Genomic DNA, 16,244 nt, shown 5'->3' with positions numbered 1-16,244 from the left:
TTGTTTTCTGAAAAGTTGTGAAATGGGAGACACCGAGAAGTGGGGGGACCAGCTGAATAATCATCATCTGATAACAGCTTGCACGATCTTCCAGCCTGTGTGGGGGCACCACGGTGTTGTCAAGAAAGGGGACACTGTCCCTCCCTGGTGATTGGAAACGTCACCCCAGCCCCTGGCATCCATTCTTGAGGCGCCAGTAGAGCAGAAAGCTCCATCTCAAGACCCCTCCCTCTGGGAGTTGTCTTGGTCTGGACTCAGATTCCACCTCTGGAAAAGCCCACCAAGCGCTGACCCCTCCCCAGGGTCTCTCTCTCCCTCGCCATGCTCCTGACCACCTGGGAGTGCTGCATTTATTAAGCATGGTCTAATTTGGTCTGATTGGAATTATTTGCATCGACCTAACACCTAGCATTTGCTGAACGCACAGTATTAGCTGTCCCCTAAACACCAGCTGGATTCCCCATACACACCCAGCTATGCACAGTTGCTGAATAACAGTTTTAAAATAAAAAAGGAAATTCCACATGTGTCTTTCTTCCTTGAAGTTAAAGCGACTCCCTGGAATCACCATTGTGGTCAACAGGAAGTGGCGGTTCCTTTGTGAGGGGCTGGCGTGGTTTATTTTTGAAAACCTGTTTTAAGATTTAGTTTTGACCTAAGGAGCCTTCCTCCGTAAGTTAAAGACACACTCTTGTGGTGTATGTGCTCATTTCCTTGAATGTGTTGCAGGGACATCCTAGGCTATAGCAGTGCATAGGGAAGAGCTTGGACGGTTTTTACTCCGTTGTCAGGGCTGGCACAGGCACTGGGTACCCTGCAGTGACTCCTGTCTGGCTGCTGCTGCTGAGGGCAGCCTAGTCTAAGGTATAGGGTCTGTGATAATCTGGACCACTAGAAACTGGCGCTCTTTATCCTTGAGTCAAGGATGTCTGCGGACCCATCTTCTCCCAGCTTTGCACCTGGCCGTCCCCAGGCTAAAAGCAAAGTGCAGATGAATCCAGAAGAAACATGGCTTGTTACTCTGAGTGCACACCTTGACCCTAGATGAAAACACTCGTCCTCTCACAGGAAACCAGGCAAGGGCCTCTGGAGAACACACAGCAGTTTCCCTGAGTGGGAGAAACTGCAGCAAGGAGGACTCCTTCTGGACACCAGGAGCTGCCCCGTAATCCCGGGCAGGAGTGTGGTGCTGGGGTGGCAAGCAGCTGCTTGTCTGTAAGGTGGCACCTCCTGGTTTCAAAGTCACTGTGAAACTCCATCTATCTGTAGGAATGGGGTCTTTGTTGTTAGAGTAGGGGCTGTTTCACATCACAGCACAGTAACTGTCTTAGGTACATTTCCTAAACAGTGACTGAGTGTAAGAATGCTGTTTCATGGTCACATTGACTTCTGCTTGGGAGAGGGGTTATCTAGCCTGGTTTGGAGGCCATCAGAGGTGCAGGTGTGCCTGCCATAGCCGAGATCTGGCTGGGCTCTTTGCCTAGAGTACTGAAGTATCCCTCCGAGAGCCATTGTTTGATCTGTGTCTAGTCATTCTCCTACTGCCTTTAGATTTTGTTCTTTGTGCTCAGCCTGTAAGCAAAGCATGCTCTTTGCTTGCTGGAGTGTCGCCATTACACCTTTGCAGGCATGAGAACGGAAACTGCCTTCTTCTGCTGTTGAAATTCAGACTCACCCTCGGGATGCCGTTCTCTGGTACCATTGGCTCTCTACCAGAAACCTTTCCTTGTTGGTGAAAGACACCCAGAAGAGATGAGGGGACTGGAAGGGAGGAGAGTACCCCCAGCTTCATGATCAAGTCTGATGGATGCTTCACTCTTTGCATGAGTTTGTGTATGCATGCGTGTGAGAGCGCACATGCGTGTGAGAGCGCACATGTGTGTGCTCACACCTGCTTCAGCCAAGGCGAGGGCTGGCCTCCAGACATCCCCTCTGGTGGCAGATGGTATATCCAGCCATGCTCTGCCTGCCCAGCCAGAGCAGCAGCTGGTGCACACTGAGGCAGCTTCTGTGGCGCAGCACTGGGCAAGCCTCCAGCCACTGCCAAGGTGAAAAGACACCTGACATTTTGAGTCTTCGATGCCCCCTGAGAATGGGCGCTTGTGTGTGAGAGATATCAAAACATTACAGCCTGCCAGGCCGTTGCAGAATTGGGCCTGAAGGGCCTGTGTGTCCCACGACAGCCCCAGCATTCATTTCAGTAGGAGCTTTCCCTTCCCTTCCTGGCTGCACGGAAGCTGGTGAGGTAATGGTGTGGAGCTCTGCAATAGAAAGGAACAGCCAAGGAGATCCAGGGGTTCTTGCAAAGCTGGGTAGCCGAGGGTGACTGCCTGCCTGCTTAGAGGGCGGGGCAGCAGGATCAGGGTCGTCTAGAGTCGGCTGCCCTTGCTTTGGGTGCTGCCAGTCTCTCTCTGGGTGCTTGGGTGTCACTGGGTGCACAGGGCGTCTTTCCCAGCAGGTGCTGCAGGTAGGACTGTTGGAGGTGGAGGATTGGCATTCATGGAAACCAACCCGGTTTACCAACTCCCTGGAGAGGAATAATAATACAAGCAGGAGGAGAGAGGCTGCTTGCAGGTCAGCTAGTGCCTTATAATGGCTCCACAACAGCCTGACCAAAGCTAATTGCCCTGTCTTCCTCCTTCGGAGGACCTGGCGGTTATTGTTTCAGCAGCGCTCTGCATAACTGGTCCCTGGATATAGCCAGTGTGCCTTATTTTCCCTGTAAAATATACCATCACTGCCTTTTGTGCACTTGGAGTTGGGATCTTCGCTAGTGTGTCCCACCTGAGTTTCAGGCTTAACGAAGAGTCCTAAACTCCCAAACCTGTACAGACCGGTTGAACGGCTGTTGTAGATACGAGGTAGATAAGTCTTGGGAATATGGTGTAAAGATCAATATTTGTTTCTTCTACAAAATGAGTAGAGTGTTTAGAAAGATGTGATTAAAGCAGGTTCCTTTCAGAAACAGTCACCACCAAAGTATGGATGAGGCAGTGGTTAAAGGGGGCTGAAAGGGTTAGGGGTGGGGCCCACTGACGGAGGACTTGAAAAGCATGCACGAGGGCCCTGGACTCAGTTGTGCACGCATGCACGCACACATTGGGGAAACAAAAAAGTGCAAAAATTTAGATTACTCAGGATGTTTTATAAGAGACACAAATTAGAAATGAATGCTGATGTTAGGGTGTGAGAGAGTCAAAATAACACTGAATCGGTAGTAGGCCATATACTGCTTTTTGTTTTTTAAATACAATGTCAGCATCTGCGTTGAAACAAGTCAGATCCTTACCAATGCCACGTGACCGCCTAATGGGAGGGAAGCCCTTGCCGAAGCTGTATTTTTGACTGACTTCAGAGCCCCTCATCCTTTTCTGGTTTATCCCCCAGCTTAGCTCAGGAGATGGCAGGGAATTAGTGGGGTTCAAGCTTTGTGAGTATGGAAGTTCTAGGGTCACGGGCCCTATAGATCACCCGAGGATTTTGCAAGGATGAGAGAGCGTCTAAGAAACTGTCTCGTCCTGTGCTCTGCTCCTGGGAGGTTCCAGAGACTATTCTACTGTCTAGCGGTAACCCCAGGCTCCGTGAGCTTTCCAGCATGAGCCTTTGGCAGGCCAGTCAAAACACACAGTAACTCACTCCACCCTCACGCTGCGGCCAGAGCAGTTCCTGAATCTGTTCTTGAGCTCTTTCCTGCCCTACTGCAGAATCCAGCCTGACAAAACAGCTTTCGGTCCTTGCCTGCCACCTGCCCACATGGCAGGCCCAGGCCACCTGCCCATGCAGCCCCTGCTGTGCTGGGAGGTGGAGGCGCCTGCAAATGAGGCAGCTTGGCGGGGTGTGACAATGCCACTTGATAGACACCGCCTTCCCAGTGGCAGTGGGAGGATCTGTCCACCCGGGCTACTGTTTGGAGGAAGGAACAGTGGCTCCCTGGCCTTTGCCTCTCAGTTTCCTTCCCACCCTCCGAGAAACAGGGGAAGCAGTCGTGAAACAATTTGTATTCTGTTTGTGGCGTGAAATGCTCCTCCTTGTCCTCAGCTGGGGACGTCTGCAGCTTGTCATAGCAGGAAGAAGTCTTCCAGAGAGCAGTCAGACAAAGCAGGGTTGAGGTATTGCCTGTTCTGCTTGGCTGCTGTGTGGCCCGTTAGCAAGCCCTGCTGGGGTGCGAGGAAGGTGCCTTTCTCCTAGGTTGCTGTGAAGCGTGAGTGCGTGTGTGTGCACACACATACATCTGTGCCGTGCATGTGTATGGGTACACAGCATGGAAAACTGTGTGGGGACCAGAGATCAATGTTGGGTTTCTTTCTCAGTCGCTTCTCTACTCATTATTAATTATTTAATTGATTGATTGATTAGAGATCGGGTTTCTTATTGAGCCGGTCGTTCATTGGTTGCCTCAACTGGCTAGCCACCCAGTTCTAGAACCCTCTGCCTTCCCAGCCCCAAGGTCACAGGCGTGCATCACTTTTGACATGGATTCCAAACTCTGTCTAGGCCTTTTCTAAGATTATCTTACATTTATTTCCAACGTTTTGTAGTAAAAAATGTATTTATTAAGTCAGTGAAGTGCTTGCCATGCAAGCTGGGACCTGAGTTCAGCCCCCCAAACCCATGTAAAAATGCTGGGTATGGTGGCACATGCCTGTAATCTTGAGAAGATGCGAACATTCCTGGGGCTCCCTGGCCAGCCAGCCTAGCCCAGTTGGTGAGCTACTTCAGCAAGAGACCATATCTCAAAAATTTAAAAATAATTTAAAATATAATGAAGAGAACAAATTGTGGAAGGTTCTTGATGTCAGCCTCACACACATAAAGAAAAAACAAACAGATTGCTGGTCCAGCCTTCAAATGATAAATACTCGCTCATTCGAGGAGGAAGCGGCTCATCCACCCTGCAGGAGGCCAGGTGCCTAAACCAGCCATTTGTGGTTCCATAAATACTCCCATTGTCACGTTGGACCACTTCCAGATGTCCTCTCTTTCTTTATAGCCCCAGCCAGTTTCCTCCAATTCAAACCTGCTGAGTGTTTTTCTTTTTTTTAAGTCCTAGCGGAGGTCAGAAAAGCATCAGCTGTTGCTAAGCTCTTCCACAGATAGATCTATTTTTAGGGTGACCCTTAATGCTGGGATCAGCAAGTTCCAACCCTGGGTCCCAGGGTCCACAGAGAGTGTCGTCTGCCTCCTGCCCCCATGCCAGGTACAGAGATACTGCCGGTAGGAAGTCTTCTTTAGGTTCCTTCATTTCTTGTCCTCTCCGGGGCTTCCTGTGCAGGGGCACAGGGGTGGGGCACAGGCAGTATGTTCAGAAACTGCTTGGTAGCAGTCGGCCCAGAACTCGGCTGCCCCCAGAAGGCCCTGGGGATGAAATAAATATGGAAAATACTGGGAAGGCACTGAAATAATAGGACAGAAAAAACGGGACGGGGTGGAAGGACTGGACTTGGTCATGATGTTTTCCAGCCTCTAATTCTACCTCAAGGAGATGGAAGTGTGGGTCCAGAGTAGACCCCCAACCCCTGGCTGTCTGCACTGGCTTTGCCAGGACAGATTCTAGCCATTCAGGCACCCATTACAGTTCTAGACACAAGAAGCAAACTTGGAGAGCTGGCTGAACAAAACCTTTCCACCCTTGCTAGTGGGTAAATGAGGAAGCTGGGCTTCCGCTGGACTCCGCCCCTTCCCATCTTTTTTGTCTGTGTGAAGTGTCACGTGGTTGAGTGTGGCTGAACACACAAACCCTGAAGATTCAGCTTGGTCGAGGGTCATTTACTGGTCCTGTAACCTTGGACAGACGCTTAGAGCACTTATTTCTCCTGCCCGTGGAAAGGGCATGGCGACATTATCAGCACATCTCGGAATATTGTGAGGATGAATGATTCAATATACGAAAAGTACTTAAGCCAATACCTAAACATCCGAAGCAGCACCGAGTGATACATGATTCTGTTTCTAAACAGCTGTGTCCTATTCAGTTGGGTGTCTATGCCTTATGGTTCATTTAACTAGATCATTGTACGGGGATTTTTTGATGTAAACATTTTAATCATTGTCCTCATAGGTGAGGATTCGCCATTTTTCTTAATTATTTCCTCAGGTTAAATTCTTAGGATTAGAGTTGCTGGGTCAAAGAATGTTATTTTTAGGTTCTTTCTTGATCACTGCTACCGATTTCCCTCCAGGAAGGCCTTAGTCTACCCTCCTAGCAGCAATGAATAAGTGGGCCAATATCCTTGTGTGGCCATGTTATTAACTTTTAATCAGATGAAGGCACAGGAAGAAGAAACCTTTTCCTGGGGATAAAGTGTTCTCATTCCTCACCTTTGTTCATGAGCAATAAAAACCTTAAAGCCTCCAGCAGAGGATGGAATGGGAAGACAAATGGAGGGCGTGAGAATTGCGCCCTCTAATGGTGGTCCCTGGGAAGGCACAAACACTTTCTCAGATGCACATGCTGGAAATGGGGTTTTGGGGTGGTGATCATGGTGGATGGGGGGGGGGTGGGGACGGGACACAGAGTCTCATATATCCTGCACTGGCCTTGAATTTGCTATATCATTGAAAATGGCTTTGAATTTTTTAACCTCCTGCCTCCATCTCTGGAGTGCTAGGATTACAGGTGTGTGCCACTATGGAAGCCTCATGGAACCCAAAGGCTCCCCTACATGCTAGGCAAGCGCTCTTCCTACCAACCCCAGCCCCCAGAGGCATCATTTAAATGCCAAACCAGCCCTGAGATTCCAATTGCTTCTTGCTCAAGGTTTTACAGCACTGTTTGCGGTAAAGTGTGAGTTTTATTTGTCAGGGAAAACATGTCACTGGCTGGAGATATTTTCAGATACTCAAGTCTGAGGATGTAGTAGGGGATCCTGCAGGTGGCCCCGAGTGAGACCGGACCAAGATGTTGCTAACTGACAATACACAGGACAGCCTCACGACAAGTTCTAACTGAGAGGACTGGGCAAGCTCCCTGGAAAAGCAGTTTTTTGGGTGCTATAAAGTACAGAATTATTATTGTTGTTGTGCATGAGAAAGGGTCTCACTGTGTAGCCCTGGCAGGTCTGGAGTTTGCTGTGTAGATCAGGCTGGCCTGTGGATTAAAGGATCTGCTGGCCTCTGCACAGGAGGGGAACTTGTTTATTTACGTAGTTTTGAGACAAGGATTAGCCCCAGCTGGCCTTGAACTCCTCCTGGTAGACCACTTGCTCCGCTTCCCAGGAGCTGAAGCATTGCTAATTAGTAGCTACATTTTTTTGTTGTTGTTGCTGTTGTTATTTGCTTGTAGAGAGCTCTTAGCTTGTGGAATAAAATGGAAAACGAGGGGGACTCAACCAAAAGACAAGCATTTCTGTGGAGAGGATGAAACAAAATGTGACCCATATAATGCCATGCGTTTTAGCAAGAGGGATTTGTTTGTTTTATTCTTGGTGACTTATCTTAAACCTGCCATAAATTCCTGTGGCTTTCCTCTGAGTGTTTGGTTGGTTAGAAGACTGTTTTAGTTGACACTTCCCCGTTTCACAAGTTCCATGTATGTGTTTTCCTAGTGTTTGTGACTGCGCCCTCCAGGGTCCTTATGGAGTTGTGATCTGAAGTGACAATTTGTTCTCCACATGTCCCAGCAAATACTGATAATCAGTAATTTTTCCAAAAAGGGGGAGGAACAGAAGAACTTCAAAACTAATAATTAGAAAGGGTGTGGCTGAAGGGGAGGAACAAGAAGAATCTTGGAAAAAATCAAACCATGCATTAACTTCCTTCCCACATTCGCTGAACTCAAAGATCTCGGTCACCAGTGTCCAATTAAAAAATATTCCATGACTTCGCTTTGCTGTAGCTTTATTGTAGAATTGCAGGCATCCTGAAATAATGAGCCAGAGGTTCTTAATTATTCCAAAACAACCTTGACGGTTATTTGGGCAGATAGGGTCAGGGTGAGGGAATCTTTAATCTTTCCTTGTCAGATATTATATACATATATATATATATTATATATATATGATATTTTCATAGGGAAATTTTTTGTTTTGTTTTCTGAGAGAGAGTTTCTCTTTGTGTAGTTGTGGCTGTCCTGAAACTCACTCTGTAGACCAGGCTGTCTTCTAATTCACAGAGATTCCCCTGCCTCTGCCTCCCAAGTGCTGGGATTAAGGGTGTGCGGCACCATCGCCTGGCAAGAGAAATGATATTTTATTGTGTGAGCGTGTGTCAGACAGCGATCTCCAGGAGTTTTCTCTCTTTACCATCTGTTGAATTCTGGTCTCTGGCTTTGGCACTAGGGCTTTAGCCCTTGCTGCCTCAGCCTGGAGACATACGTACTTGCCAAACTACAGATCCCAGTTTCTGACTCACAATCAACAGTACAAAACGAACAAGAAAACTTAAGACTAGAAAACAGTACAGTAAGAGTAACCTTAGTCTTGGTGCTGTGCAAATGAGCCGCATTACACAGATTCACATGTGTGTGTATGTGCACACATACAAAGAGAAGTTCTGAGGGTAGTGGCCTAGGTTCTAGGTGTGATGAGACTTGGCTCGTGTTTAATATCGAATTCCTGCTCCTCCCCTGTCCTTCAACTGAGCTGCCTCTGCTTTTCCAGGTGGTACCCGGGAGATTGGCTCAGCGCTCACCAGGATGTGTATGCGGCACAGAAGCATCGAGGCCAAGCTGAGGCAGTTCTCCAGGTGAGGAGCATCCGTCTATTCCAGCGGGTAGGGTGAGGGGTGCAATGACATGGCATCTTCTCCCGGTAGTGTTTAAGGCCGTACACCCCATTCTGCTGCTCTGTCACTGAGTGAGCTGGGAATCTGCTCTGTGCTGTGATAAGGCCATGCTGGGCTTGCAGTGGACCCTTAGTCCAGCCCATGCTCCCCTGCCCTGCCTCCCACAGCTCTCCTCATCGCCCCCTAGCTGTGGAGATGATGTATACTGCTCCCCACAGGAGCCTCGGGAAGGAGTGAGATAAGCCTGCCCTCCTGCCCTGTGCCCCAGGCCCATGTGCTGGTGCCAGAGCCACCAAGAGGGAGTGGTACCCCAGTTATTAGGCACCAGGGGTAGGGTGAAAGGGCAATGGCTGGCTCAGGGATTTGGAGTCACCCGTCAAATACAAATGGCCCTTGTGTCCCAAGCAGATCAGCACAATCCAGCATTGTCCTGTCTTTTTTCGAGGTGATGCATGAGTACAAGAGCGTACCCAGACTTCTCTGCCGTTGACTAGAAACTGGCACTTGCCTATTGAGAATGTTCTGGGTCGCTCCCATCTGTCTCCTTGTGCAGTTACTGTGTCTTTAGGATTTTAAGTCCCGAGTGCCTGTAGCACCTGGGGTCTTAAAAAATTGCTTTTTCCTTTCCCCGAGTTTTAGAAGACACAAAGTTAAACTCAGGTGTTTCTGCCTCTTGGTGGCTTCCACCGTGTGGCCAGAGGAGAGACCTCGGGTTTCTGCCACCTGCCTTTTAATGTGGGCTGGAAGATCGCAGAGGGTATGAGCAGAGGTCTCTCCAGCTGGGCACGAGTCTTTTCTATGTAGTTGTTTTTATATTTAATTTTATTGTTTATTTGTTTGTTTGTTTGTTTGTTTATTTATTTGAGACAAGGGCTCACAAGATATCTCTGGCTGGCCTAGAACTCACAGAGTGGACCGTGTTAGCCTTGAACGCACAGAGATCCACCCGCCTCTGCTTCTTGGTTGTTGGGATTAATGGTGCGAAGGCATGCGCCATCACCCCAGCTTACATTTCTACAAAACTTCTTAGTAGTCATAAAAAGTATCCCGAAGGCCATGGCTGTTTTGAAGGTGGAACTTTTGAGGCAATAGTGGTTCGTTAGTCTGCCTTTTACTTTCTTCAAGAAAATGATTTAAGTATGTTTGACCACTAAATGCAAATCCTTTGGAGCTTCCTGCTGTGTAGCCCAGGCTGGCCTCCAACTGGTGATCCTCCTGTCTCACTCCTGAAGTGCTGGAATTGATGACAGGCGAGTCTACCACACCCACCACCCGGTGGGCATCTCGACAACAGGAAGTACCCGCTTAATGTCTTAATCTCTCCTTTTCTTTATTTTTTGACAAAAGTGCGTTGATTGATTGCCTGATAAACCCGCTTCAAGAACAGATGGAAGAATGGAAGAAAGTGGCCAACCAGCTGGACAAAGACCATGCAAAAGGTACCGAAAGCGGCCTGGAGCGTGGCAGCTGTGCCACTGGTGTACTGGGTTTCTTTTGTCACCAAAATGGCTCAGAACCCTCTCCGTCTCTCTTCCTCCTGTAGGCATTTCAGCTTTGGGGGACGAGGGGTCCCATTGTGACTGCCTGTTGTTTGCCTGGCATGGAACATTGCTAGGCACCCGATCCCTCTGTCTTACTGATCTGTGGTTTTGTGGTCACTGAATTTAACATGAAGCGTAGTTGTCTTAGCCCGGGTTATCAGTGCTGTGAAGAGGCACCGTGACCATGGCAACCCTTAGAAAGCAAACATTTAATTGGAGTGGCAGCTTACAGTTCAGAGGTTCAGTCCGTTATCGTCATGACAGGAACATGGCGGTGTGCAGGCAGATGTGGTGCTGGAGCTGAGAGTGCTACATCTGGCAGGTAACAGGAAATCGACTGAAATATTCAGAAGTATCCTGAACATAGGAACCCCCAAAGCCCGCCCCCACAGTGACACACTTCCTCCAACAAGGCCATACCAACTCCAACAAAGCCACACCTCCAAATAGTGCCACTCCCTATAAGGTTATAGGCCTGATTACATTCAGTTCCCACATTCCACTCCCATAAGCTTGTAGCACAGTGCATTTAGTCCAACTTCAGAAGTCCCCATAGTCTATCACAGTCCCAACCATGTTTTCAAGTCCAAAGTTCAAAGTCTCTTCTGCGAGTCATACAATCTCTTAACTGTAATCACCTGTAAAAATCAGAATCAAAAAGCAGACCACATACTTCAAGCATATGAGGGCACAGGACACACCTTACCATTCTGAAACACAGGGAAAGGAGCATAGCGAGGACTTGCTGTGCCAAAACAAGACTAGAAACCAGCTGGGCAAACTCCAGACTCTGCATGTCCGTGTCTGACGTCAAAGTGCTCTTCAGATCAACTGGGGAGTGTGGATGCCCCATGTCAGGTGGTCCTGAGATGGGCCACTTTCTGGTCTTAAGGTTGCATAGACTGGACAATGAAGATTACTCCACATGCCCAGAAGTTGTCTGTAACCACCGGGGACTTCGCATCCATCCAAATCATCCATCCTCTGTGTTCAGGCACTCAGAGTGATTGGGTTTCCCTGGGTTCTATGTCTGGCACTTGTTGGTGCCTTAAAATACATAGATTTATTTAGTTGGTTTTTTGGGGGTGTGTGTGTGCGCGTGTGTGCATGTTCCTCTGAAGTTGATGGTCAGCTCTGGTGGTCATGTCTTTTTACTAGGAGCCATGTTACTGAAAAACTTGAGTGACAGCCAATGAAATATTTTGATAAAAGAATGTTGTAAAATAATGAAGGCTTGTGTGCACTGAGGAACTAGACAATTGTGAGCCGCCATGTAGGTGCTGGGAATTCAATCCGGGTCCTTTGGAAAAGTAGCTAATACTTTTATTTGCTGAACCATATTTCCAGCCCTCATTCCCATTTTTTTAAATGTTATAATTTACCTTCAATAGGGAAAATGGCACCTTGAATCTGTGTCTCTTCTTGATGTTTATTTTAAAAGTAATTTTCTTCTTTAAGAGCCACACCTTGGTGGTGTTTCTCCTCTTGAGGTCTAGCACCACCTGTGTATGAAACAGTACTTAAATCTTCAGCTTTTCTGTGCCATCAAGGAGGTGGGCAAATTTACAGGATTTATTTTCCCACTGTGTGTTAATCAAGTCCTTGCTTGTCATCTCTTGAGCTTATCATGTGTCAGCCATCATTTCATTAAGTAAAAAAGAAAATAGAAATACGTGAATATTATTTTCAGATGGAGAAAGAATTGATAGTTGAATTTGATTTGTGTGTTAAATGCACAGCAAAGCTAACTATAAAAGAGATTCGAAGACCAATGAGTAACGCTTGTCTGTGGACGATTTTCCTGAGTCACATCATGGGAAGAAATAGCAAAGAGCTATGCTTAACCTGTGCTTGGGCAGTAAGGCAATGTCCCTTGGTTGGCCCTCAGTATTCCCCTTCCTGCACATCCCAAGAGCGTACAGAGAACACTGGTCAGCTCATTCTTTCCTTAATACTCCCAATGAAACAGAGACGGCCTGGGCCCCAACACAGAGTTAGACCCTTTGTCAGTCTCTGCATATCATCTCAAGAGGTGCCGAGGTGCCGTTTAAAGGTGTCCTCTCGGGGGCTGGAGAGATGGCTCAGTGGTTAAGAGCATCGCCTGCTCTTCCAAAGGTCCTGAGTTCAGTTCCCAGCAACCACATGGTGGCTCACAACCTCGTCTGGCCTTCAGGCACACCCACAGACTGAATATTGTATACATAATAAATAAATAAATATTATTTAAAAAAATAAATAAATAAAGGTGTCCTGTCTCATGGCAGTGAGGGTGGGGCCGTGAAAGGTGAACTAGATGGAGAGAAAGCCACCAGAAGTAGACTCTCCCCCTCCTCATGGGCTTCCTGCTGTACCAAGAGGACTTGCAGGGATTGGTGTGTGTGTGTGTGTGTGTGTGTGTGTGTTATCTGTGCTTGCCCATGTAGGGGTGAATACCCGTGGATGCACACATGGAGACCAGAACTCAATGCCAAGTGTCTTCCTTAGTAGCTCTAGTAGCTCTTGGTTTATTTTTGGAGAAAGGTTCTTTTCCCTGGAACGGAATTTGCCATTTCAGCGAGGCTGGCGGATATTGAGCTCCAGGGATCTTCCTGTTTCCTCCCGGCTGCCCTGGGTGCAGGTGCTTATAGTCACACCTGGCTCTTTACTCTGTGTGGGGGCCGAGGATCCAAGCTCAGGTCCCTATGCTTCCACGGCAAGCAGTTTACCCAGGGAGCCATCTCCCCAGCCCCACGTGTTTGTGCTTGAATGTGAAAGTGACAGGGACAGAATTGGGCTGTAGGAAAACTGTTTTCCACCTTAGCTTGTTTATGCCTTCAGCAAATGCATCTCAGGATCCTAAGGGCCTTGGGAAAGTAGGTAATGTTGATCTTCCCTGAATTCTAACAGATGTATTGTGACTTTTTTTTATATATTTTTTAAAAATATTTATTTATTATGTATACAATATTCTGTCTGTATGCCTGAAGGCCAGAAGAGGGCGCCAGACCTCTTTTACAAATGGTTGTGAGCCACCATGTGGTTGCTGGGAATTGAACTCAGGACCTTTGGAAGAGCAAGCAATGCCCTTAACCACTGAGCCATCTCTCCAGCCCATATTGTGACTTTTTTTTTTTTTTTTAAATTAAACAGTCCCCCGTGACATCTTTTCTTGGTGTGTGCAGGACAAGGGAAGACTGTAGTGCGTCTCTTTGTTTTTCATGTAAACAGCTCCTTTGTGGTGAAATGTCACCATGATTTTTATCATTGTTTATTGGAGATAGCTGTTGGCTGTGTATTGAGATTATGCTTTCTGGGACGGAGGTTGAGCAGAGCGGTAACACTGTTCAATGTTCTGCTTTCTCTTAGAATATAAGAAAGCTCGCCAGGAGATAAAAAAGAAGTCCTCTGACACGCTGAAACTGCAGAAGAAGGCGAAGAAAGGTAACCGAAAAGTCTGCAACGGTCCTAGGGCTCTGAGAGGAACTGAAAGTGTGCTCGTGTGTGGGCCAGAAGCTGTGCAGTTCATAGGCCTCCTTAGATGGGGCAGGCTGGAGAAGGGGCAGGAGCAGGCCCCACCCACCTGGCTTCAAGTTCTTTTTTCTCGTATTTTATGAGTGCTGGTGTTTTTCCCTCATGCACATCTGTGCACCACTTGTGCGAGTAGCACCCGTGCAGACCAGTAGAGCATCAGATCCCCTGGCACTGGACTTACAGACAGTTGTGAGCTGCCATGTGGGTGCCGGGAACTGAACCCAGGTCCTCTGGAAGAGCAGCCGGTGCTTTTAACCACTGAGCCAACTCTTCAGTCCATGCTTAAAGGTTCTTAAAGTGCAGGGCATGGATGAGTGAGAAGCCCTTGCCAGGTAGTCTTTATCATTCCCCTGCCTCTGTCTTCCAGTAGGGCAGCTTTTTGCCTGCTGTGTTCTGTAGTAAAGTCCTTGGAAGCCTTAGGATAATGCAGGGGAGCCTTTATGCAAATGTTCTATAGTAATTATCACGGAAACGATGTCCTCCTCCTCCGTCTTGCACGACTCATATTCTCTGAAATCCTCATTTGAGTCTTTCAAATTTATGCTCAGTGGCTGCACTGAGAGCCTAGATAGACTTAGTCTTTGCTGCCTAGGGGGTTTTTAAACATGTTTCTGAGGGCAGAGACCTAGGATTCAGCACCAAGGGAAGCCAGGCAGATGTAAGCTGTCTCTGTTCCCTGTTCCTCGTGACAGACCAATGAACTGTCACATCCAGGAGCCGCCCTCGCCTCTCCAGATCGGATGGGGTTTGAAGAGAAAAGGTCTGGCGGTGTCCACTTTGCAAAGATTTGTAATATTTCCTGGAGCCCGAAAATTGCTATTAAGTAGGAGAAAGCAGCAATTCTTATTACTTTTTTTTTTTTTAAGTTGTTGAATCTCCACTGATAGGATAGGTTCTTCCTGCAGGCTGCTTTGTGGGAGATAGTGCTAAAGGCTGTTCAAACAACCTTTTTAGGGAGAGACCCCAACCCCTCCACTTTTTTATTTCCTCAACAAACAGTGATTGTTCAGAATGAAAACACATTTCAAGAGGTGAGGTGGTGGGGGCAGCTTGGGAGGAAGGGTTGGCTCCATAAAACTCACATTTTCACAGGGCCCCTCCCTTCAGTTCTGACAGATACCCTTTGCCTGTTTCAAGATGCACGCAGTGGTGTTTTTAGAGACACTCACATTTTCTGTCCTTCTTGGCTGCTGTAGTTTCTCTGGGATGTGAGTTATGGGGTTTGTGTGTCTTATTCATTCTCATGAAGGTACCTGGCAGCTGGCATTTGACAGGTCACAGGACTTACAGCCTGTGTTCTGGCGAGTCTGTAGGGTGTGCAGGAAGATGCCACTGTAGTCCATCAGTCTGAGGCCCCTGGAAGAGCAGACTGTCCGCCTGGTTTGCAGCTTGGCACCCCTGAAATAGGAGTGATAGTGCCGAGGTGGTCCAGGGGTGATGCTTACACTTAGAGAAGGTTTGGGGGCCTGTTGAAAAGGATAACGGAGAAGTAGCTCTTCCCCTCAGCCTTCTTAGGGTTCTCTTGTCAGAGGCCTCAAGCTCCTGGATGCAGAGGTAATCCATTTTATCTAAGCCCTACCTAGAACTGAGAGGGTTTTCCACTGCCACTCAGAGTCACTGGTCTTGTTCAATTAGCAGAATTTGGACCTCTGGGTGCAGCCCGATGACTTGGTCACAGTGGACCATTAGAGGAAGTTGTGCCAAACAGACCTGCCCAGTGTTGGTGCAGGCTGTCTGGGCACTAATGAGCTGTACATCCAGGCTAGAGAGGATGATTCAAGATCCAGGGTGCTGGGCTGTGCCAAACAGAAATATGCCTAGCCTTGGGACTCAGGAATAATTGGCATTGAATTGTGAAGTTTCTTGAGGCATTTGGGTCTGAGGCTGAGAGTGTGGAGACTGTGATCAGGTGGTTCTGAAGTACCGCCTTTAAAGTCCTAACAAGGTCTCCTCCCCAGATCCTGTGCTGGATCAGTGGCCCAGCTGCTTGCAGCATTAAAGGTGATTTCTTAGTTACTTCAAGTTTGATTTCTTTATCATCCCTGCCCCACCCAAATACTTAAGTATTTTTAGACTTACAGTTGTATGATTGTGGGTAACCTTCCAGAAGACTCTAGGGTCATGATTCTGTCAGGATCTTGAGGGGGTGCTCTCCCAGAAGGTGTCTGAGTGGAGCATAGGCTGGAAAAGCCATTGTTTAAGGTAGGAGGAATTCTGAGGCTAGTTTGGGGTTCTGGTTAGCCGGAGTTTCCCATTCTGATGGGAAACCTGTGGAGTTGAGATTGTTTACATCCTTGAGGTGATAGACACCACATCCTTCAAGTGCCAGGTACCTGGACTCTGCTCATGAAATGTTAGTGGTCTGGGCTAGACGAAAGCCACAGCTCTGTGGTTCTCCGTGTCCCAATGGAGCTGAGCCTGACTCCTGCAGCCAGAGTGTCTTTGGTGTTCTCAGATGCCAGGAGGCAGCCT

General features: G+C 47.9%; 1 protein-coding gene across 8 annotated transcripts in view; it reads left to right on the top strand.

Moving 5' to 3' along the window:
* Mtss1 (MTSS I-BAR domain containing 1) overlaps positions 1 to 16,244 on the top strand; it is a 138,729-nt gene that overhangs the window by 95,956 nt on the left and 26,529 nt on the right. For all 8 annotated transcript variants that reach the window (XM_057791521.1, XM_057791518.1, XM_057791525.1 and 5 more), the window contains exons 4-6: positions 8,598 to 8,682; positions 10,069 to 10,160; positions 13,608 to 13,682. In XM_057791521.1, coding sequence (XP_057647504.1) covers positions 8,598 to 8,682; positions 10,069 to 10,160; positions 13,608 to 13,682 — 252 coding nt within the window. The remainder of the gene's footprint in view (positions 1 to 8,597; positions 8,683 to 10,068; positions 10,161 to 13,607; positions 13,683 to 16,244) is intronic.

Source organism: Chionomys nivalis, chromosome 17, assembly GCF_950005125.1.
Source record: "Chionomys nivalis chromosome 17, mChiNiv1.1, whole genome shotgun sequence".
NCBI classification, from domain to species: Eukaryota; Metazoa; Chordata; class Mammalia; order Rodentia; family Cricetidae; genus Chionomys; species Chionomys nivalis.
This window is presented reverse-complemented; position numbering and strand designations above follow the sequence as displayed.